Source organism: Myotis daubentonii, chromosome 2 (genome assembly GCF_963259705.1).
Source record: "Myotis daubentonii chromosome 2, mMyoDau2.1, whole genome shotgun sequence".
In the NCBI taxonomy this organism is placed as follows: domain Eukaryota; kingdom Metazoa; phylum Chordata; class Mammalia; order Chiroptera; family Vespertilionidae; genus Myotis; species Myotis daubentonii.
Window position 1 is genome coordinate 32,654,600 of NC_081841.1, and position 24,535 is coordinate 32,679,134.

A 24,535-nucleotide genomic window follows, 5' to 3' on the forward strand; every position below is an offset into this window, starting at 1 on the left:
AACCGGTTTGGCTCAGTGGATAGAGCGTCAGCCTGCGGACTGAAGGGTCCCAGGTTCGATTCTGGTCAAGGGCATGTACCTGGGTTGCGGGCACATCCCCAGTGGGAGATGTGCAGGAGGCGGCTGATCGATGTTTCTCTCATCGATGTTTCTGACTCTCTATCTCTCTCCCTTCCTCTCTGTGAAAAATCAATAAGATATATTTTTTAAAAAAAAGAATTAAGTTCACTATTATAGTTCCAGTATCTTCTACAGTAAAAGTGGTAGACACATAGGAGTAAAGGATGCTGCCTGGAGGAGCGATGACATGGTTAAGCTCTAATTATGTGCCAGAAACAGTTCTAAGCATTTTCAACACATTATCTATTCTAATGTGCACAGAAATCCTAAAAGAAGCCACATTTTGCAGACCAGAAAATGGACAATGAAAGGCTAACTTGCTGAAGAACACAGCACGTGGTACAATCAGGATTTCAGCACAGCTAACTTCGGATCCTTTGCTCTTAACCTCTACACTGCATGGTCAAAAACTGAGTAATAACTGGCGAGGTGAAGAGCGGGAGATGTGGCCTTGAAGGAAAACATTCCAGGCAGAGGGAATGGCATGAGAAAAACCAACACAATTTGGCTTATTTCTGAAGCTATAACCCTTAACTGCTGAAAGATGATGCTGGAGAAGTAATCATGGCCAGATCATAAGGGATATATATATTCTATAGAGCAATGTTTCCTTTAACCAAAATTATCAGTGAAGGAACACAGGCTTTGAATCAAATAGTTCTGGGTTAGAAAGCCAACCCCATCATTTTGTTAAAGGATCTCACTTAGCCTCAATTTCCTTACCTGTAAAACAAAGAACATACAAATATCTATATTATTAAGCAGCTGTGGGTACAAAAAATAACAACTATAAGAATTAAGAACCAGGCCTGGTGCATTTTGTGTTCAATAAATATGACTTGTTTTTGTCATTGTGGTTGCTGTTAATGAAGTTTTTCACATTTGTAAATCTGCAACATAATTGAAGCTTATTTTCTCAACTTATTAAACCATCCTTTTCCTTAACTAATTTTAAAGTGAATTTCTATATAATAAAAGGGTAATATGCAAATCGACCAAATGGCGGAACTGAGGGAGTGGGGGAGGGGGGGAGCAGACACTCAAGGAAGGAGCTTCCCCCTGGTGGTCAGTGCATTCCCAGAGGAAGAGCACCACTGTAGCGGTGGTGAGAGCCTCTCCTGCCTCCACGGCAGCGCTAAGGATGTCCGCCTGACAGTGGGGAGGGGGCCTAAGCCATCAGTCGGACATCCCCCGAGGGCTCTCAGACTACAAGAGGGTGCAGGCCGGACTGAGGGCTTCCCCCACCCCAAGTGCATAAATCTTGTGCACCGGGCCTCTAATATATATATATATATATATAGTATATGAATCACTGCACCTACATCTCATCCCCTCTATAGTGCCTCTGTGCCCACCAGGGCAACTGTGAAAATACCTGAAGCTTCTGATATCCATAGATTCAAAAATAGGGAAAGAAAAGAAGCCACATAAATCTAGAACTGTTTGCACTAGTGTTTCATTCAGAATATGGGAAAGGAAAGAAAAACACCGCTGCTCAGAGTAATGGTTACCATCCAGTAAATAGACAGGATATTCAAAATACTTTGGTGTGTGTTGAAAGCCATTCCACCCTGGCTGCTTGAGGCAGTCCCTGCAGGGATGTTTCAAGGGACCTGGCATATATGGCGTATTGTTCTTAATATGTCTGCTCCCCTCTTAACAGCTATGTGTTTTAAACAGGACCACCTCCCTGAGAAAGGTTGTTTCCCCAGAGGGGTGGTTGGTCGCTTTGATCTTTGCTTGGAGTGACCTCCTTCAGTTACTTCCTTGTAGCTTAGTGGAGCAATAGAGTAACCTTTGAATGGAGATGGGAAGCCCCCTGGCCTTTTGTATAGAATGGATAGGATTGGGACCAAATAGTATAAATACAGATGCTAGATGACAATAAAAAAGAAGAACCTGGCTATGATGATCACCTGAACACTGCCTCCGTGTCATTCCTTCCTCGCCGACTCCGTCCACACCTTGGGGAACCCCTGGACCCGCTGGGGCTGGACCCCAGCAGGTGTGTTACCCTTGTCCCAAACCAACCAACAACACTGGCATACCAGTGTCTTTGGATACTTGATGTTTGTTCATTTCTTTCTTTTTTTTTTTAATGAAATCGTGTATTTAATGGGTTATCATAGTGCCTAGTGTAAAGTAAGGAATTGGTAATTTTTTTTTTACTTTTTTATTAAATTTATTGAGGTGATACAGGTTTAAGGGCACAAATCTATATCATGTGTATATTGCACTGTGTGTTCACCACCCAAATTCAAATCTTCTTCTGTTACCATATATTTGCCTGCCCCCCTTTATCCTGAGCCATACCTTAAGACCATTCAGAGATTTTGACCTGGTTTCCACCTACCTTCCAGTCTACATTACCTGCTATAGTCTCTGTGGGCCACTTACTAACTTTGCATACAGGCTGCACACCAGGCTCTTCCACACCGTCCTGCTTTGGCCTTTGTTATTGTCTCTGCCAGGAGCATCCTTCTGCCCTCACCTCCTACTATCACCCCATCTTACCAGCCTTCAAGGCTTAGTACAAGCACCACCACCTCTGTGATTTCCCTGCTTCTGACAGAATGACATGCCATGTTCCACAAACTAGCCCAACACTTTGCTTGTGTTTCTATTCTTACAACTACCTTATACTAAACAGAGGTATGTGGTGAGCATCATTCTAGGTACTTTCTGTATGCTTTCATGTAATTTCATAAACTTGTATGAAATGATTACAAACCCCATTTTACACATGGGAAAACTGAAGCTCCGAGTTGACCTTACCAACGATCACACAACGAGAAAGGGATACATCCAGAATTCCAACCATTCTAACAGCTCCTTAATTAATCCCTAAGTCTTTCGCTGGGCTTTGTTGCCTCTCTTTGATGGCCCTATTTCCAGTTGGTTAGTTAACTGTAAACATATGCCTGTCCCATGGGACTACAGCAAATCCCTTGATGACAGGGACCAGGGCATATTCCTGTATAAATGTATTCACTTATACAAGGTTCTTGAGAGAATTAAATGAGTCAATACACTTAAAGCACCCATAGTGCCATAATAATAATAAGAGCCAAATAATTTGTTGAGGTGGTTGTTACTATGTCGGGTACTAAAAACAAAGCCTAGCACATAAATTCTGAACTGAGGTTTTCTTCTGAGAAGCAAATGAAATAGCTAAGGACCAGAAATGCCAAATGCCACTTTGGTTTGGCATTTCCCCACTACTTGACTACTCAATCAAAAGCAACAAGAGTCATATAGAAACTTTCTTAAGGATGTTAGGGAAATTTCCTCTTTAGTTCAAAACTCTTGCAGCTTTGTTACTTTCTTGCTGCCCTCTACCATGAGATTTGTCAAGGTCCCCCTCTGAGAAGACAGTACTTAACAAGTTGTGAGCTGGGGTATAAAATTTCAAATGCCCAAACAAGCGGGCACTTTGTTAGCTTCGGCCAGCTAAGCTGCCCACTCGGACTATATCTGAGTGCATTTCTTTTTCTTGCAAATAAACTCTTGCATGCTACTTGGTACTGTCTCTTGTTTGAATTCCTTCCTACAAGCAAGACATGAACCAGGGGCGCAGAGACCACCTCTAACATATTGGTGCCATGACTTGGATTGTGTAAACTGTAAGTCTTCTAGCTGGAAAGAGGGCTATTTTGCTTTTTGCTTCTTATCCAGGTTCGAGAGGGTGAGGCAGAAATTGCAGTTAATCAGGGAGAAATGACTGAGAGGAAAGCAAAAGTAATTATGAGCGCCTGGTGATGAACTGGCACAAGGATAAGAGACACATCTTCCCTCAGGTCTGCAAGGTGGACACTCTCAGGCAACTGAGGGTTTCTGGGTAGGTGTTGGAGGGTCTCTTTGCAATGGATAAGGGCCTAATAGGTACTTCAGAACACATTCGTAATTAAACTTTAACCTGCCCGTGGGGCACACGTAAGGTCTGGCCATCCAGCTCTCAGGTTCCTCATAGTGGTTCTAGACAGCCTGCAAGAGAAACTGAGACATATAAGAGGAGTGGGGATGGCCAATGGTGTCATGGCCTCTGGGAGCCCCCTCCGCTAGCAGCACACTTTGACCCATTACAGGGAGCCCTGAGAACTCTGCTAGCAGTTATGACTTCCTCATGCCCACATTCTCAGCATATTATTTTGGCCCATAGGAATTGCCATGAATTGATGTGCCTGGCCTGTCCAACCCGCTCCTGCATCTACATTCTTGGGTCCCTCTATGTAGAAATTGTGTTATGGGTTTATGTTGCATCTGCCAAAGGGCTAGAAGGAAACATCACAGGACAGAGATGTTCAAAGGATTCTTCCCTGAGAACACTAAATAGGTTCCACTTTTAACATGTATTCTCCAGGGGAACCAAGATGGCGGTGTAGGCAAATGCCTGTACTCGCTGCCTCCCACAACCACATCAAAATTACAGTCAAAATACAGAACTATCATCCAGAACTGCTGGAAAGCTGGCTGAATGGAAGTACTACAACTAGAGTACTAAAGAAAGCATACTGAGACTGGTAGGAGGTGCCGAGGCACGAAAGGGCTGGCCCAGCACCCACGTGTGTGTGTGGGCGCCACTTTTTTAATCGAGAGGGAGATCACCTCTGAAGAGGCTGCCCAGAGGAGCAAGGGGTCCCAGCCCTACATCAGACACCCAGCCCAGGCTCCCAGAGCTGGGAAAAGAAGTCCCTACAGGCTGTAAAAACCAGTGCAGATTGGGGGGCTAAGTGCTTGAGACCCAGCTGCTCCTCTTAAAAGGCCAGCACCACGAACTGAACTTACAAGCTCCCGCTTCTTCTAAGTACTTCCTCTGAGCTCCAGTGCCAGGCAAGACTCTGAGGTAGCCAGACACACAGGAGGAGAAACTGAACTGTCTGGCATCAGGGCAGGAACACGGGGGTGGCTTTCTTCCAGACGAAGGTGCTTGCAGCGGTCATTGTTCCCGTGCAGGAACCTCCCAGGTTGCAGGGCTGACTGGCCACCATTTCTGTTTGCTCCGCACTGAGACCCCGCCCCACCCAATTTACAATCCCACCCAAGCTGTGCACAGCAGCTTTTGCAAATGAATGGCCTGTCCTTTCTCAGGCTAAAAACCTGTCGAACAAGGTGCAGCTGGGTCAGGAGCCCCAAACCTATTAATAAAAGGCCCAAGACCCTGCACTAGCCTGCCTTGCTTTACAGCTGAGCCTCATTGGGTACTTCCAAACCCTATACAAAGAGGAGGAATCTGAAGATCTCTCTGTGCTCCTGCTGGGTGGCCCCAGGCAATAGCTGACTTGCACCTCCCTGGAGACTCAAGAGCCAGTGTACCCAGTGGTCAGTGTGAGACCGTACCAGATTAGAACTCTTTACATCCATAAGTGACACACTCAAGGGGCAGACTCAGCAAGCCCCAAAGCCCCACTTAAGTAAGTACTGCTCCATAGGGGTGTCAGCAGCTCTCCCACTGTAGTTGCAGCTGGTCCTCATAGCCAATTGGCCTAGAGGTCAATTCCTCCCAGTGACACCAACAGCAATCAAGGCTCAACTACAACAAGACTGTGCTCACAGCCCACAAATGGGTGCACCTAGAGTGTCCAACTCAGGCAATTGGGGAGGCTGAGCCAGTGGGCCCTATAGAGCACCTACTACACAAGGCTGCTCTATCAACTCAAGGAGACTTAGCAGCTCTACCCAATACATAGAAACAAACACAGGGAAGCAGCCAAAATGTGGAGACAAAGCCACATGTCACAAATGAAAGAAATGGATGAAAGAAAATTACTGGATATAGAGTTCAAAAGCACAGTTATAAGGTTACTCAAGAATCTCCTAGAGCCCTAACTGGTTTGGCTCGGTGGATAGAGTGTTGGCCTGCAGACTCAAGGGTCCCAAGTTCAATTCCGGTCAAGGGCATGTACCTTGGTTGCGGGCACATCCCCAGTAGGGAGTGTGCAGGAAGCAGCTGATCGATGTTTCTCTCTCATCGATGTTTCTAACTCTCTACCCCTCTCCCTTCCTCTCTGTAAAAAATCAATAAAATATATATTTAAAAAAAAAAAAAAAAAGAATCTCCTAGAAACCTCCAAAGGACTAAGTGAGACTTTCAAGGATCTTAGTGAGAATGCCAAAAAAATGGAAAAGGACCAGTCAGAAATTAAGCATACACTGACTGAAATAAAGAATAATATACAGGGATTCAACAGAAGACTACAGGATCCTGAGGATCAAATCAATGATTTGAAATATGATGAAGCAAAAAACACCCAACTAGAAGAGCAAAAAAAAAAAAAAAACACAAGAATCCAAAAATATGAAGATAGTGTAAGGAGCCTCTGGGACAACTTCAAGCGTACCAACATCCAAATTATGAGGGTGCCAGAAGAAGAGAGACAGCCAGATATTGAAAACCTATTTGAAGAAATAATGACAGAAAACTTTCCCTACCTGGTGAAAGAAATAGACTTACAAGTCCAGGAAGCACAGAGAACCCCAAATAAGAGGAACCCAAAGAGGACCACACCAAGACACATCATAATTAAAACGCCAAGAGCAAAAGACAAAGAGAGAATATTAAAAGCATCAAGAAAAAAGCAGTTAGTTACCTACAAGGAGTGCCTATACAACTGTCAGCTGATTTCTCAACAGAAACTAAGCAGGCTAGAAGGGAGTGGCAAAAAATATTCAAAGTGATGAATAGCAAGAACCTACAACCAAGATTACTCTACCCAGCAAAGCTATCACTTAGAATTGAAGGTCAGATAAAGAGCTTCACAGACAAGAAAAAGCTAAAGGAGTTCATCACCACCAAACCAGTATTATATGAAATGCTAAAGGGTATTCTTTAAGAAGAGGAAGAAGAAGAAAAGGTAAAGATAAAAAATATGAACAATAAAGTGGAAGAAATACATATCTATCAACAACTGAATCTAAAAAATCAAACGAATGAAAAATCTGATGAACAGAATGGTGAATGGAATAGAATGAGGGGCATGGAAATGGAACAGATTGATGATTCTCAGAGGAAAGTGGGTGTGGAGGGCTGCAGGAAGAGATTAGACAAAGATCTTATATGCATGTATGCATTACCTATGGACACAGACAATAGGGTGGCGAGGGCCTGGGGCGAGGAACTGGGTGAAAGGGAGCTATTCGGGGGGGGGGGGGGGGAGCGGGGCGGAGAATAATCTCTGTAATAATCTCAACAATAAAGATTAATTTTTTAAAAAGCATATATTCTCCAACATTGTCAGACAACACACTGGTCTGAACAGACTTGTTCAAGATCTATGGATAACCAATGAGGCAGTAGTTCCCATGCATCCATGTCTCAATTTATACTGTTATTTACAAATTTCTTAATGTTCTTTTGGATTGGCCTTTTACTCTTTGTTGTCTTGGAATGCCTCCTTTTTCAGAATTGCTCTTCTACAGGTCAACAGTTTTCTATATAACTTTTCTCCTTATTTGCTCATTTGCCTGTGCACTTCCAGACATACCATTTGAAGCTTGTTTTGGTCTTTTCTGCAATCATACACAATGAATAAACTCCTATTCTTACCTCTAACTTTTACTCATGTGCTAGGCCTAGGCTGCAGAAACAAGAGCTATCTCTTATTTTACTCAAGAGCTAACTCTACAGGTTCCCAATATAACTGAAATCTGTTGGATCTGCCATCGGCAGCCTAGAACGAGGACTGACCATGCTCTAATGGGACTCCTGGCCAATTCTTATCTTATTCCATAGACCCTAACAGGTTAACTTGTCTAAGCACAACCCAACTTTTTAAATTATTCCAAAACTTAATGTAACACCTCGGTATTACCAGCCCTTGTCCACTATATTCTATACAAAGCTTAACAAGAATTTCTCCCATCTGGCAGACAGAAGTGTTTTTCATTGTGACCAGGAGGGCCTCACTTGCAAATTCTCAGACAGAGAACAAAACCTCCTAGAATTGTAGCACAACCCGAAATGCTACCTGCTGTTATAAAATGGCATACACAAATCAGCAGGTATTTGCAATGGATCCCTTATTAAAGCAGAACCAAATGCTACTAACTATACACTCCAATCCTTAAATAGCTCTATTACCTGCAATACCACTTTGCAGATACAGACTAGACAAAACTGCAACAGAACCATTCTTTCCCCATCTAAGGGAAAAACAAGAAGACACTACCCTGGATGCAATACATCGGCACTGCCGTCAATCACTAATTGATTAAATCATTCCTCCCTAGACCCCACTAAACCTAATGATACTAATGGATATCTTTGCTTACTCAAAGGACTTATGTTCCTAGGACAAACACCCCAAAGTGGAATCGCTCAACAATACATTAATCCATCGGCAACCACAGGAACGGGGACAATAGGCTACACCACATCCCCAGAGCAAACTGTTCAGATTTATTGTCCTCACAGAAGGTGCAAAAGGGCCATAGATTTCCTTGTGCTAGGCCTCACAGCCTTAATTGGAAGCCTAATTAGGCTAGCAGGGAGCATTACCTACAGAGCTGTTCCAGCCAAAAACATAACTGCTTCAATGACCACTATTGCTACTACTAACGGCAGAGACTTAAGATAATTTTTTCAATCCATAAATTCAATAGCCAACATGGTTACTGATAACCACACAGCATTCGATTACTTATTAGCTTCCCAAGGAGGCGTATGTACCCTAGCAAACACCTCGTGCTGTTTTTACATCAATACAACTGGCCAAATTGAAGCAGACATTCAAACCATTTTAAAACATGTCACTTGGTTATGAAATTTTAATCTAGAAGGCATGAAAGATACTATTTGGAATACAATTAAGCAGGCATTTCCCAATTTAACTTGGTTCTTACTCTTGTTAGATCCACTAATAACTCTCATACTTATCTGCACCTTCAGTCCCTGCATAATAAACAAACTAACAACTTTTCTTTCCTCCCAGATACAGGCAATACATCTGCAAATGATGGTTCACAAGGCTGTCAGCTCATACATCAAAATCCATTGGACCAGGCTACACGGCACTTCCACTCCACCCCAATCTAGCCACCCCAGACAGAGAGCAAGGGATATTGAGCCAACACAGCTCCCTTGTTCAATTCAGCAGAAGTAGAGTCAGAAGCCAGACTAGCGTCCCTCAACTTTTCAAATGAATTTGACTGATATCACTTGAAGGGGGGAAAGTTAGAGTAGGTAGCTAAATAGACATGAATGGCGATAGATGGATAAGATCAAGGAGAAGGCATGGGAGGTGCTTACACAAGAATTAAGCAAGAGTTATCAGACCCAAGAAGGAAGACTTGAAACCTCCTCCAGGATGTGGTCTAACAGATAGAGTAACATCCAGGTGGGGTAGCTTTGAAACCTGAGGAGGTATTTTTTTCCCCCACAACCCAATTCCAGGGTATAAAATTTAAAATGCTCAAAGGAGCAGGGCACTTGGTTCTGCGTCAGCCAGCTAACCTGCCCACTCTGCTCTCTATGTCTAAGGGTATTTCTTTTTCTTGCAAATAAAGTCTTGCATGCTTTGCAGCTATTTGGTACTGTCTCTTGTTTGAATTCCTTCCTACAAGTAAGACAAGAACCGGGTGCACAGAAACCACCTCTAACCTGTCTGATCTAATATTTAGAAAACATACACTACTACTTGCATACTAAAAATCCAGATGGTAAAATAAACGAGAGAGAGAGAGAGAGAGAGAGAGAGAGAGAGAGAGAGAGAGAGAGAGAGAATGGATTTTCGCAAACATGAGAGTAAAAAAAAAATTGACTTACCAAACCATGATACTTTTACTCTCATTTAAAACTCCTTGTCCCTGTTTATTTGCTTAAGTGTAAGGGGTGTAAGGGAGTGTGGGTAGAATATGGACCAATAAAGTTTCTCTACAAATTTGGCAGGTGAAATATTCCAAATTCATATGGGCTGGCAAGCTGTTCTTATTTAAGTTGTAACATATAACATATATCATTTATAAAAATTATAACACTATTGACTGGATTATGCCAGACATTTATCATCAGGTTGTTTTTTATTATTTAAACCTGATACCAACCCTGCAAGGTATGTTATTATCTCATTTATAAATAAGAAAACCGAGACTCAAAGAGATAGAATAACTTGACGAAGATGCTCTGCTGTTTATCTAATCATGGCATGGGCAGTCTAAAAATTCAGGCTTCTCTGAAGCACCGCACTCTTTTCAGTAAGTAGCGGTGCCTCTTACACCATTTTACAGCACTAACTTGGAGGGATCAGTGTTTAGGCAGTTTGTATAGTGTGTACATTTCAATAAGTAATTTTCTGCACATAGAGACAAGACCAAATGACAGCTAAACAACCAAAGATTACTCCAGGCTACAGATAGCAAGGGGCACATGTGTCTCAGAAAACTGTCAGCCTGTGTGTCTCAGAATATCAAGTATTTTCCACTTGATTATGTCTTCCAAAAGAAATCTATTCTCCAATGGAACTTCATTATTCCTCCTCCTATACAAAAAAAGGGGGGGGATTCTTTCATTGGAAACCAATGGGACGCTCTTAACTCATTTCCTTATATTACAATGAAGTGCTTTCTGTCTTCAGAGAAAAGAATTGCTGGATGCTATGCCTTTTGAGTGCTTTTGAGTCCGACAATCAATACTGTGGAGGTCAGAGAAGACAAATCCTCATATCCTTTTAAGGGAGAGGGGTAATTTTAAACTGAATGAGAGCAGAAGTCTAAAAAGAGAGAGAAATGAAAAGTCTTCCCTCCCAGTTTAAAGGAGAATTTAGCAACCTTCCCCAAAAGAGTTGCCTAATTCTTTGACCTTCTTCCCAGGACCAGGCCTGAGAGGAGGGAGGAAACCGTATGTTTTTCAAGTGCTTTTTAAAAAATTTATAGATGTTTCTGAACGTTTAACAGTCACAAAAAATGTTTAAATTGGCTCTCACCTGCCCATGAGCTGCCTGAAAGGTCCTACGCAGAGCAGAGGAAATCACTCCCTGCCCAGACCACTACAGTCACCGGAAGAGCCCACCGCAGCATCCTCAGCCCCAGGGACGGAAGGTGAAAGGGGCATCTGGCAGGGGTGGAAGCACCAGTGTGTCCCCCAACATGCCCTGGGAGGCGGAAAGGAAGTGGGAAGCAGTTCTGTCTTCCCTCCAATCCACAGGCAACCCCTGCTGCCAAGAACTTATTTTTAGACAGTTAAGCTGAAATTCCCAGAAAGGAAGGAAAACTACAACCTCTGAGGGACCCTCAGAGTTCTGGTATCCAACCTGGTTACCGTTTTTTGTCTGTCTTCTGAGGTCAAGTCCCTCCCTAAAGCAATCTTCCATCCTTCAGAAGGTTTCCCCGCCTAATACCAGAGAAAGATCTGGGAGCTTTAGAGCTCTTGTGATGAAAAGCCCAGCAGGGACACTTCCAAGGTACTTGACCTTGGAAAAAGATCCTTCTGAAGACTCAGTCTATGGTTGGTAAGATGGGGCTAATAGCTGTCATTGGAAAGTTGCTGAGACTTCAACATAAAAATGACACAGCACCGGCTCTTAGTAGAAGTGCCCTGTGTTTGTGACAGTCACACTGCACAAAGCCACTGGATCCTGGCTGAGTGTGCATGTTTTCACTGCCCAAGACTTGGCCACGAGTCCCTCATCAGGGATGTGTGTTGCCAACCATTCACCGAACCTCATTAAAACACAGCTGACCTGCTTCTAGTTCTCTATAGCTTCAGATGTCTTGCAGAGCCCAAGAGAGGAATTCTCATTAAGTGCAAGGCACAAAGTTCGCCTGGGTCCCCCCTTCCCGCCAGTTATCACCAAATCGGAGACTGCACATCAGGCTTGGGCAGAAATGCGTACAGGCTTTTTGCACGGGCAAAGCAGGTGTCTGCATCTTTCTTGAGGTAAAGGGTGGTCAGAGCTCCTGCCTCAAGTCTCCAGGTCAGGAATGGGAAGGAAAGACTGGATGAAAGGGATGCCTCTGCGAGGCGGTCCTCGCCAGTGACCCTGTCCTCCGCGCACCGGGAGGAAAGGACACGAGCGGGGAGGAGCCACGAGGGCAGAGGTACCTGAAAAGCCTGGCCGCCGTCTGGTTCCTCTTCCACGCCGTGCCCTGTTGCAGCACCGCCTGCACGATCTCCTTCTCGTTGGGCAGCCGGTAGACTGGGAAGATGTAGAGCCAACAGAGGACCACGACGCAGAGGGCACTGGCTCCCACCGGCAGCCGGGTCCGCGGGAACTTCCACGCCAGGACAGCCATGGCCCCTCTGGACGTGTGCCGCCGGGGCCGCCCGCAGGGGCTCATCGCAGCCCCGGGGTCCCGGGGGGCGAGGGTGGGGGGTCGGCGAAGACCAGAGCCTCAGCACAACGCTAAGCAAAGTGGCCCCCCATGCACACACACCTTTCGCTTTCTTGCCCGCACTCGCACGAGCGCTTCTTCGGCCCCCACGGCCCCAGAGGTCAGAGTAAGGATTGTTTTTGAAATGCAACTTTTTCAAGGATGTCTTTCTAGGGGACGTGGCCGGGGGGCAAGTCACGAGCTACGGCCATGGTTGCTTCCCCTGAAGAAGGCGGGCGCTGGGTTCTCCGCCGGCGCGGAGAGCGGCGGCGACCAGTGGCTCCCGCGGGTTCTGCAGCATCACTGTCGCCCGCGGCGTGGGTCCGGGGAGCGGCTCGGCTCCCTCCCAGACATTTGGCCCGCGGCGTCCCCTTCCGAGAGATGCTCCTGCGCCCTTCGCAGCCTCTCCCCGCCTCCCGCGCAGCGGCGCCGCCAGGCACCCCCCCAGACGCGCTCTCCGCGCCGCGCCAAGTCCTTGGAAATTTCCACGGCGGCCCGGGACCGCTATCCAGCCCCGGGCTCCTCCGCCTCGCCAGCCAGGACCCTCGCTCCCCGCCCCTCCCCGAGAAGAAAAGAACTCGCTCTCATCAGTGAATTCAGCCGCGCGCCGCAGCCTTCCGCTGCGCCTCGGACTTCGCAGACAAACGCCCGGGGATTGGTGGAAATCAAGGTCCCCTCCCTCCCCCACTCGCCAAATTGCCGTCTCCGACCCGCTCAGATCCGCGACGCGCGGCTGGAGCGCGCGCCCCTCTCCCGCCCTTGCTCTCTGGAGATAGAGGCAAACAATAAAAAAAATAAAAAATAAATAAAAATTACATTTAAAAAAACACTACCCCCCAAAATATATAAATATCCCTCAGTGTGACAGAGAAGGTCTGATAATCTGACCCTTGGACACGCAGCCGCTATTGCAGGAACTGTCACCCTGGTCTCTCTCTCTCTACCTGGTTGGTTATATACCCGCAGTGAGATGCGAGAAGGCCGGCGGAGATTTATCCCCTCCTGTGCTCCCACCCCCGGTACCGGGTCCGGGAGCCGCAGCTACAACCAGCAACCGTGCGCGCGCGCGCGTGCACACAGACACACACCGACGCTCCCGGGCCCGCGCGCGCGCGCACGAGGAGGTGCGTGCACGGCGCGGTCCTCCGCCTGGCCTCCGCCCTGCAGGGGAAAGCGCTGCTGCATCCAGATGTGCAGGCAGCTGGTGCCCACGCACGCAGACCTCCCGACGCGACGATGCTTTGGAGGCGCGGCCGTCAACTCCACCTTTTGGATGCAAGGTCCCTTGCTTTCAGATGTCTTTCTCACTCCACGCACTAGTTCATCGCCACCTTGGAAAAGTGCCACCCGCCTGGACCCGCGGAGCGGAGGGACCCAACGTGAGCCATTTATGCTTGCCTCGGCGGCCGACGCACAGCTCGGATACCTCCTAGCGGTTGCTTATGTCATTTGGTTAAGCATCTTGTGGAGCGCAAAGTGTGCAAGGACAAAGGAGAAAGGCGGCTGCCTACTAACCAGGTTGGCTTCGTCATCCCGAAACCAAAATCTAACGCCTGAGGTCCATTGGCGCAGCCCACCGTTTGCAGCGCCCAGTGCAACCTGCACTGACAGCTGTGTGGCCTGCACTCTTTCCCCAGCACCTTTCACCACAAACAAGTTAAACTTAATAAAGTTAGTTACCAACAAAACCAACCATCTTTGATTCATTCTTCCAGCACTACCATGCTCTCTCAGGAGCATGACACTGAAATGCAGAAGTCTGCAACCAAAAAATATGCCTCTTTGGGATAGTGATTATTTTAAGCTGGTTCTTTTTAAGGCCCAGAAAGCTCTGTGAAGAACTTTTAACCTTCCTAAACGAATTTAAGATGGAAGTCTGATACCAGGCTTTAGGAAAGAACTACCACCCCAGACCGTAGTTCACCTTCCTATGACCCCTGCCTTCTTCTCCTTAGTCTGGAATGACATATATGCCTCATCTTGCCTTACTGGCTTTGTATTCTCACGCTTATGTGAATTCCTGTGCATATTAAAATTGATTTTTCTCCTGTTAATCTGTCTTAAGTCATTTTAATTGTTGGGCCGGTCTTAAGAACCAAGAGAGGAAGGGGGAAACTATCCCCTCCCATACAGCCCACTGCCCTCCACCTGAAGCACGACCCAGAAATCTCTCTTCTGTAGGTAAGTCAATGGAGAGGGAAAATCCTGAAGTCCCCAAATTATATCTTAACCACCGTGGAACCTAATAAAGATTCTTTGAAATGAATATCACCTGAAGTCCTGCAAAGTACTACTAACCAACCCAACCTCTTCTGCTCTGGAAATAGAAGGGAGATGGAGACATGGGAAACCTTTTGCATAGTTGCCAGGGCTATGGAGAAATCACCCGCCTCCTTTGTTCCTATAATTTAAATAAAACACAAACCACCCCAATTTTTCTTTTCTTCCCCAAGTTCAAGGGATACTTGTAGAGTAAATAGCAAATAAATAATCTCACAACGAAAAATAAGACATATTGCAGTTATAAAGGGGCTATGTAAATGTTTCCCCATCAAACCTTATAAAAATACATCAAAGTTGCATCTTAAAACCGAGAGACTTCTGTGATGGAAAGTGCTGTTTTGCCTTCTGAAAACCAAAATTCTCTTATTCTTGTTGCCTCTTGCCCCACCCTACAATCCAACCTCCTGCTTTTCCTTAGCGTGAGCACCGAATCTAGTCAAGCCATTGCCTGCCCCCTTCAAAGTCACATAGGCATCACTTTTGTCACTGTTTTGTGATACACCTTCTTTCTTCCATGGGATGATTTTTCTCCCTCCAGACAAATCCAATACATCATTCAAAACCAACCCAACTAGCTAGGCATTTCTCTCTCCATGTGTTCCCAAACCAAGTAAAACACAGGCTTTATGGGGTAGGAACACAATAAGTGTGGATTCTGCTTCTATCACCTTTGACCTTCTGTTCTGAATGTCAATAGTATTTGCTGCTCTGACAGTTGATAAAGCATTTAGGTATGTTATGTTACTAGCTCTGATCATATGTAACTTTGTCTCATTAACTGGGCAGGAAAAGTATTTGGTCTCTTATTTCAAACTAGAGGCCTGGTGCATGAAATTTGTGCACTGAGGGGAAGGGGGAGGTCCCCTCAGCCCAGCCTGCACCCTCTCACAGTCCAGGCTGTCAGTCGGACATCCTTAGTGCTCCCACCCCCACTGCTGTGCTCTGTGCTCCCTGTGGGAGCACACTTACCACCAGGGGGCAGATGCCCCCTGATGGTCAGTGCACATCATAGCGACCGGTTGTTCCTTGTTCAGTCGATTTGTATATTAGCCTTTTATTATATAGGATGACAAGCCTGTGCTTTTTTTTTTAATCTAAATGAGGACTCCACATGACATGCCTACAAATCTAAGGGAAGAGCAGGAACAATATTTTACATTTTATTCATATTCCTCCAGGACTTATGCACATATGTACTCAACAAATAATTGTTGCTTGATTGTTTGCTTGATAAATTTGAAGGCCTCAAATTTATGCAGGCTATTGCTAAGGCAGTACTGTTTAAGAAAAAGTATAAACTCCTACCGTTTAATGTTTTAAATAAAAGATTTTACCTGATGCTTAGATATCTGGCTTATATAACTTCTAGTAGATAATTTATGTATTGTTTTATACTTTTGCATCTGAGTATACATACAGGGTTTTCTCAGGAATTAAACAACTTGAAAAAAATTTTTTTCAATCTTTATTATTGAAAGTATTACAGATGTCCCCTTTTCCCCCCCATTTGGTCCTTTCTAGCCCACAACACTCCCCCTCCTCCACCAGGCCTTCACCCACTATTATCTGTGTTCATGGGTTATGCATATATGTATACAAGCTCTTTGTGATCACTTTCCACCCACCCACCCAATCCTGCATTCCCTCTGAGATCCCACAGTCTGTTCCATGCTTCTATGTCTCTGGATCTATTTTTTCCCCCACCAGTTTATTTTGTTCATTAGATTCAACAAATGAGTGAGATCATGTGATACTTGTCTTTCTCTGACTGGCTATTTCACTTAGCATAATACTCTCCAGGTCCCCCCATGCTATCTCAAAGGATAAGAGATCTTTCCTTTTCACTGCTGCATAGTATTCCATGGTGTAAATGAACCACAGCTTTTTTATTTACTCATCTACTGATGGGCACATGGGCTGTTTCCTGATCTTAGCTACTGTAAATTGCACTGCTATGAACAAAGGGGTGCATATATTCCTTCTGATTGTATCTATTCCTAGAAGTGGGATCACTGGATCAAATAGCAGATCCATATTTAATTTTTTGAGCAAACACCATACTGTTTTCCATAATGGCTGCACCAGCCTGCATTCCCACCAGCAGTATACTAGGAACTAAACAACCTTTAAAACTCTATAAATGTTTATTTACTGAACTAGTAAACATAATGTACAAAGCTACTTTATGACATAAGTAAACTTGATGGGCAGTGACTCTGTGATATCAGAGTTGTAATGAAAGCCGGTGTAAGAGATAGAACCATCACAGCACTGAAGCCATGGAGAAGTGTTCCACTTCTATGGGAACGTATGCACAGGTGACCCAGTGCGCCTCATTTGGATATACCAATTCAGACGTCAGAGGGTACTTATTATTAATTAATTAGGCCGAACTTAAACCAAAACTAAGAAGAGAGAAGACACAGGAGACAAACAAAATGCAAGAATCACACAGGTTTATTTACCAGAGATCTGATGGGTTTCAGTCCTTGGCAGGCTACCTGGAGACACTCACTGACAGAGACACACGGAGGTCATCAGACACGCCGTGGCAGGAGCTCTGTCTCTTGACACGAAGAGAGGCCTCTAACAGTCTGGGCTCAGGAGCAGAGCAGGAACGGCAGTTTCAGGGGCAAGGAGAACGTCTTGTCTGTGGAGGGCAGACAGGCGTCTAACTGCTGGTGTGAGAGTCCTTCTTTTATACCCGACGGGTGGGCTTCTTCAGTGTCTCATATCAGTGTGCTCCAGTGGTGCGTTCTGGGCTTATCGGGGTACACACGCAGGGGGTTACAAGTTATTTGTCAGGAGTGCACACGCAGGGAGTTACAAGGCACTTATCAGGGTCACACACACACATTAAGTTCCTCTTCTAAGTAAAGTTAAAATTCACTCTAATAAAAAAATGGAATTTGCTTACGCTAACTTATACTAACTAAACTTATTACTATAACAAGAAGAGAGGACAAGAAGCACCTTTCACTGAAATGTTGAGAGAGAACACCAGAAAGATGACCAAGTGAATGGGACACACACAATTTTGAGGGGTTTCTGAGGCTTTCAGGTAGAAATATCACCTCGGCAGGGAGCTATTTGTACCTGGAACTCGGAGGAGAGGTTTGGACATAAAATAGGGTGACCCCAAAAATGTATACACACACTTTGAAAAATTATAAAGGCAGTGTTTATTAAAATACTTTTCATTGTCAAAATGGAGCTATCACTGTTAAAGTGTGTATATATTTTTGAGACACCCTGTATATATTTGGAAATTATGAGCCTGTAAGTGGTGCGTAACATAGATGAAATTGTTTAGTGAAGGAAAACACAGGAAGGAGAGGAAGTGCCCAGGACTGAGCTATGAATACCTAGCATACAGTTGGCCAGATACAAGAAAATTCATGTGCAAAAGAGTTGAAAAAGGGTAGGCCCCAAAGGTGGAATAAAAACCCAGAAAATATGGTGCCACAGAAGGTAAGAGAATAAAATACTGAATGGGGAAAGACATAATCAATGGTGTAAAAAAAGGAAATATTATTTCCCTTCATGTTATATGTATTTTTGAGGCGATGCAAAGAGTCTGGTCATGGTTTGGTTGGAATATCAGAATTTTGTGGATAGTTAATAATTTTGAAAATATATAGTTTTAGCAAAGTATGTTGGGAAGGAAATGAGCACTTTAGAGTACAGCAACAGTCCCATGATTTCCCAAAAGGCTGCCTCAGATGCATGAAGCGTAAAAAGGAGGAAGAGTTGGAGGAGGGAAGCTAACACTTACTGAGACACTAAGTGTAAGTAACACTTAGCATCTTTTAACTCATCTAATCCCCCAGCAGCTCTCTGGGACACGTGTTGTTATGCCAGTTTTTCAAAGGAGCAATTTGAGGCAGATAGAGGTTAAACACTTTACATCATTTTATTCTTTATCAAGGTCTGCCTAAAAATATCTTGAGAAAAACCTTTTACAAACAAATGGATAGGTCCCTTACAGAGTAACCCTAAGCAACAGAACGGAAAGGGCTTGGGGTATTGTTCTTCCCACATATGCAGAGAGGGATTAGTAAAAGTGTGCTAATCTTTTTACACTAAAAAGAATATATCATTGATTAACTTTATGAAAATATTCATCTTTACTTAATTTAAAAAAAATCCTACGTCCCTAGGTTTGGGGTAGAGAGAATGAAGCATTTATTCCATCTCAGCATTTATTCCAAATGGCTAAGTTCTGCCAATTCTTTGCATGTCTTTATTTTTTTTTCTAAAAAAAAAAAGACTATTTTTAATGAATACATTTTAAATCTACGCTATGATAATAAGTAAAATAGAAACATACAGGAGCCCTGGAGGAGGCCTCGCAACGGCACGTCCAGGGCTTCGGGATTAAGGTCTCCAGCTTTCCATCTCCTGGTGCCAGTCCCACAGCAACAAGGACAACAGTCAACATGCTGCTTACAGTTCTCGCCATCACCCCCTGGGTCACCTTGGACACGGACGCTCACTCCTGTCAGGCTGGCAGGGAGTGTCCATGGCCACGGCCAAGAGGCACCTCTGGGCCGCTCTGAGGCCTGGCTGGCGGGTGTTTCAGGTGGTGGCAGAAGCAAGTCTGTTCCGGCATCCCACGCATTTCTTTGCATGTCTTTAGAATCTCATCTTCCCTTTTGTTACCATCTCAATCCTGCTTCTGATTTCTTTTGGTCTCTTAACATAGTCCTTGCCCACAGTCTTTTCATTCATACGTTTTGTGTACCACTGACATATTTATCTTTATAAGAAACTCTTTTAATCATACCATCCTGCTCTTAAATAAGGACTCCCAGTTACCCTCATATATGTATCTAAAACCCATAGCTTAGCAAGCAGGATGTACCACAATTTCACCAATCCTTATGCTCAGTCGTACATCCCCATGCAAACAAGTGCCTCCAACCAAGTCATTCCACCCACGTCCCTACCTTTCTTTTCCTTGCTCCACTTACCTAAGCCTCTTCATTTGAAATTGTGTCTCTCCTCTGCCTATACTCCAGATCTCTCCCGTCTTCGGATCCCACCCTTGAAGGTTTCTTCTGTATGTTTCTTTCCCCCCCGACACCATTGGAGGCCATGCTGGTCTTTCTCCTAGTGATTTCATGCCAATATCTATGAACCTCTTTTAGCAGTGCATCTACAACTATTGCAACATAGTGGGTTTGGAGTCTCACTTTGTTTTATTATCTGCATATTAGATTTGCATGATTTGCCTTCTCAGCTTTTACACTTAAGAGCAGGCACCAATCAAATACCAATAAAAGGCCATCTGTCTACACATTATTACTCTTTCTACTCCATTTTTTTCTTAAGATTTTAAAATTGATATATTATATACACACATATGTATATTACACCGCAATATGCATGGAAAATTTATTCAAAGAAAAAATAACTTATTAACAAAGCTTACTTTTTTGCATATCCAACTTTTGCTTTATATTACTTTTCTATGTTTGAATGTTTTTATCATGAGCAAGTATTACTTCTGGGGAAAAAAACGTGGGTTGATGAACAAAAATAGATCCAGAGACAGAAGCATTGAACAGACCATCAAACCTCAGAGGGAAGTCTGGGGAGAGCTGGAGAGGGAGGTAAGAGATCAACCAAAGACCATATATGCATGCATATGAGCATAACCAATGGACACAGGCAGTAGGGGGAAGGGGGGAGGGCATATGCTGGGGAGTGGGAACAGCCAGGGAGAGGTCAATGGGGGAAAAGAAGACATATGTAATACTTTAAACAATAAAGAATTTAAAATTTTTAAAAAGCGGTGAAAATAAGAAAATGGTGATTTCTCAGGTCAAGGAAGAGATCAAAGGGAGAACAGAGAACTGAATAGAAGAAAGAGCTGTGAATGAAGAACAAGGAAACAAAGGTTCTGGCCAATAATAAAGTCTGAAGTCAACATCTGGATGATGACGTAGTGGGCTAGGCTCCCACTGTTGCTAACTGAAGCTTTAGTTTCAGTCCCAGTCACATTCTAGCTGCTGTCCTATGTCCTGGGACCATGAAGGAGGAAGAAGATAAATTCCAGGTGGCAAGGGCTTTTCATGTATTTGCTTTCAGCTGCAGAGGAAGCCTTTGTGTTCAAAATCTTGGCTCATCTCATAGAATGCCCATCTGCATTTTCTGCCAGGCGATGGGTTTTGTGCTACAAGAGGCAAGTATCACAAGTCATTAATTATACCAGATGGTGGTGGAAGACTTAATAGACAACATAAATCTGCTGGGGAAACAAACATCAACAAATCACTTCAGGAAATAGCATCCATCCATATATCATTCAGTCACTAGTTTTGCCACAGTGGATATCAGTCATTGAAGTTGGTACAATAGCCATAAATTAAGCCATCCAGAAATACAGATAGGAAATTCCTGTTTTTATAAAATGTAAGATCTCAGAATGACCAATTCTAGGAAAAAAAAATAAAATTTTCCTCTATATTTAAATATAGAGGAAATATAGCTCAGTGTGCAGCAGTCATAGTGCAGGCTGCATGGAGCCCTGTGAAAACAGAACATTGATGAAAAATATACTTGTCACAGTGGCAGGTACACGGAACCTGTGACAGTTACCCTTCTGAGTAGAAAATGATACTGCACTAAGGGACCAATAACGAGACCAAAAGTTATATGTTGAATCCTTCGGTAGGCCAATGTTCATTTGTCTGTTTGTTTTCAGCCTATGTTGTAAATTTGCCCTCAAATATGACAATAAATCTATCTCTATTACTGGAAAGCTACTCAAATGGCTTATTCTGCAGATGGCAGGTCAGTAGAATCATTTTGGAAATGAAAGAGAGCCAAACATTATGAACACAGAAGATACCTGTAACTCCTATCAGTGGGGGAAAAAATGTTAAATGTTATTTCAAGAATCTTACCTGTTGTTTTGCTTTTGATATGAGAGAGAGAGACCGCGTAGGACCTAGTAATAGCTTACCGTCCACTATTTTCTATAGAATACTGTCTCGGTCTATCTTCCTTTCACCACCTGACCAGGAACTCCTCCAGCTCCCCCACCATTCTTGCATCCCTCCCTGCTCCCTGCTGATGCTGCTTTGCCCCCAATACCTCCTGCTGGAGCCTGTGGTCAGTGGCCCTCACCAGGGACCCTCCAATTGGCCCAAGAGATCAAAAGTAGCTCTAAATCCAGTATGTGTACATTGACGCAAATTAAAGGACTTCATATGAAGCACAGAAGCAAATAATGCCAAATATTCAAGTAGTAATGGTACACATTTCTGGAAAAGTAATTTCCATGTTATTATGTACACCTCCCCAGAAGTTCAGATCTGTAGGGGAATTGTTGTGTAAAGTGAACTACAGGGGAGCAGAATTTTAATAGTTCTTATAAACGCGTATTTACTATATTAAAAAAAAAAAATGAGTAGCCCTAGCTGGTTTGGCTCAGTGGATAAAGCGTTGGCCTGTGGATTGAAGGGTCCAGGGTTCGATTCCAGTCAAGGGCACGTACGTACCTCAGTGCAGGTTCCTCATCCGCCAGGCCCTGGTTGGGCAAGTGCAGGAGGCAACCAATCAATGTGTCTCTCTCACATCAATGTTTCTCTCTGTCTTTCCCTTTCTCTTCTGCTCTCTGAAAATCAATGGAAAAATATCCTTGGGTGAAGATTTAAAAATAAGTAAGAAAAAAAATGAGTAAAAGAAAACCAAGGGACACACCAATAGGAAGAGTGAATGGGGCAGCATTTTATTCTCACACTGCTGCTGAGATGGTGGGAATTAGAGGAATTCAGTATAAAATGAAATACACCTACTAGTAAGGTATTGGTCAGCCAATGTGAATCCATTAAAATTAAAAACGACACCACCAAATGCTGACCTGAAACAAGAATTCCAAAGAGGAGTTCCAAATGCTACTATGATTATGCAGGTTCCAGAGAGGGAATAATGAAGACATTCCATTTTCAAGACCAGCAGGCCTTGACCTCTGGCACTAAGAATCTTTAAACTCCTGGCACTAAAAACACCACCTCCTATAATTGACCTAAGTGGAAGACCACTAAATATTCTGGATTCAGAAAGACCTCCTCCAAACCCTCAAAATGAAGAAATCCATGCAGTTGGCAGGCTAAAAAGAGAGCGCTCAATGAGTGAAAATGCTGCTTCTCCAAACAGACAGCTGGTCAGAACTGACTCCATGTGTCACAGGTCAGATTTTGTCCCAAGAAATAAGATTTCAAGGTTTCAGGCACTGAATTCTGCACCAGGGTACACTGTAAGAAGACTAACTGAAATACATGGTCAAAGCCCTGTGTTGACTGATGGGTCTGTGGGCATCATTTCCAGTCCTCACAATGAGTGTGTCAGGTATGGCATCTCAAATACAGACACAATTGAAGGAACTTTAGATGACATGACTGTTGTACGTGCAGCTTCATTAAGACGACAGATAATCAAAGTTAATCGACGTCTACAACTTCTAGAAGAGGAGAACAAAGAACGTGCTAACAGAGAGACGGTCATATGTTCAATTACTGTAGCATTCTGGCTGCTTAATATCTGGCTCTGGTTTCGCCGCTATAGATAACCTCTCCTCCAACTGAGCCACCCCACCAACTTAAAAAAAGGAAGAAGGGAAGGAAGGAAGGAAGGAAGGAAGGAAGGAAGGAAGGAAGGAAGGAAGGAAGGAAGGAAGGAAGGAAGGAAGGGAGGAAGGGAGGGAGGAAGGAAGGGAAAGAAAACTGTCTTCTTTTGAATTTGTCTAGTTCAGCATTAAACATTAAAAGAACTCACCATAGTAGCTCATGGAGAAGAAATATGTTCTAATGATCTTGCTAGCTTGCCCTGGAGATTACAAAACATCATACTGTTAGTTCTTTTCCATAACACTTGTCGTCACAATATTTTTAGCACTTGACTTTTCCATTGTGAGTAAAAGGAATAACTTTTAAAGTAAATAATAGTAGTAATATTGTCATGTGCTGCACAACGATGTTTCAGTCAACAAAGGACCACCGAAACCACGGTGGTCCCATAAGATTATCCTGGAGAGGAAAAATATCCTATCCCCCAGTGATGGCTATGTCCTAAAGTCATGGCACAAGGCACTACTATTTTGGGTGGGTTTCAGCTTATGAGGAGTTACGTTATCAGCGAGAAGTGCCTGGAGGCACTGACCTGGTTAGCTTCCCACAGACTTCACTTCTTCCTAAACCAACGTTACAACTGGACTGGCCCTTGTGGTTCTGATTAGCATAGCTGATGCCCTTCAGCTACAGCCATCAGGAAATGGATGCAAAAAAGAATTTATTAGTAACAGGCCCCTAAGTTGACAGGTGAGGGAAGGACCAACATGGATTGTACTGAGGTTTCTAGAGGCCAAGCCTGGGAGAAGTATCTATTCCTCCATCCACATTCCATTGCCTAGAATATAGTCATATTACCCCACCTAACTACTAGGGAGGCTGAAGTTTAATTTAAATATAACTTAACTGTGTGGCCACGAAAAAAGAAAACAGGTCTTGGAGAGGATATAGTGATGTTCATCATGTAGGTCTGATAAGTAAAATAAAAAATCATTTTTAGAACTAGAATGGACTCGATGGGAGTTAGTGCCCGGACCAAATAACATCAGCAAATACTTCTAGAGTGTTGTGGGGGTTTTGTGTGAAGGAAGCAGCATTTCCACAAGATTGTCAGACAAGCGAAATAACAAGAAAGAAGATGGAGCATTCTCTATTTCTCTAGAAAATAAAGAAGGCCTTCTCCTGTAAAGGCTGGAAGCAAGCGTGAAACTAAACTCACCAATGGAAGGTAACCTAGGCTCCCTTTCCTTTTC

The 24,535-nt window shown here is 43.9% G+C and overlaps 1 protein-coding gene and 1 pseudogene across 1 annotated transcript in view; one reads left to right on the plus strand and one right to left on the minus strand.

Annotated features, from left to right (window-relative positions):
* Positions 1 to 13,549, minus strand: part of ST8SIA1 (ST8 alpha-N-acetyl-neuraminide alpha-2,8-sialyltransferase 1) — a 148,378-nt gene extending 134,829 nt beyond the window's left edge. Inside the window, exon 1 of the mRNA XM_059682361.1 lies at positions 12,155 to 13,549. Within this exon, the coding sequence (XP_059538344.1) occupies positions 12,155 to 12,390 (236 nt within the window). The 5' untranslated portion in view covers positions 12,391 to 13,549. The remainder of the gene's footprint in view (positions 1 to 12,154) is intronic.
* Positions 13,550 to 22,388: 8,839 nt separating this feature from the next.
* Positions 22,389 to 23,284, plus strand: LOC132226508 (mitochondrial fission factor-like; annotated as a pseudogene).
* Positions 23,285 to 24,535: the final 1,251 nt, after the last annotated feature.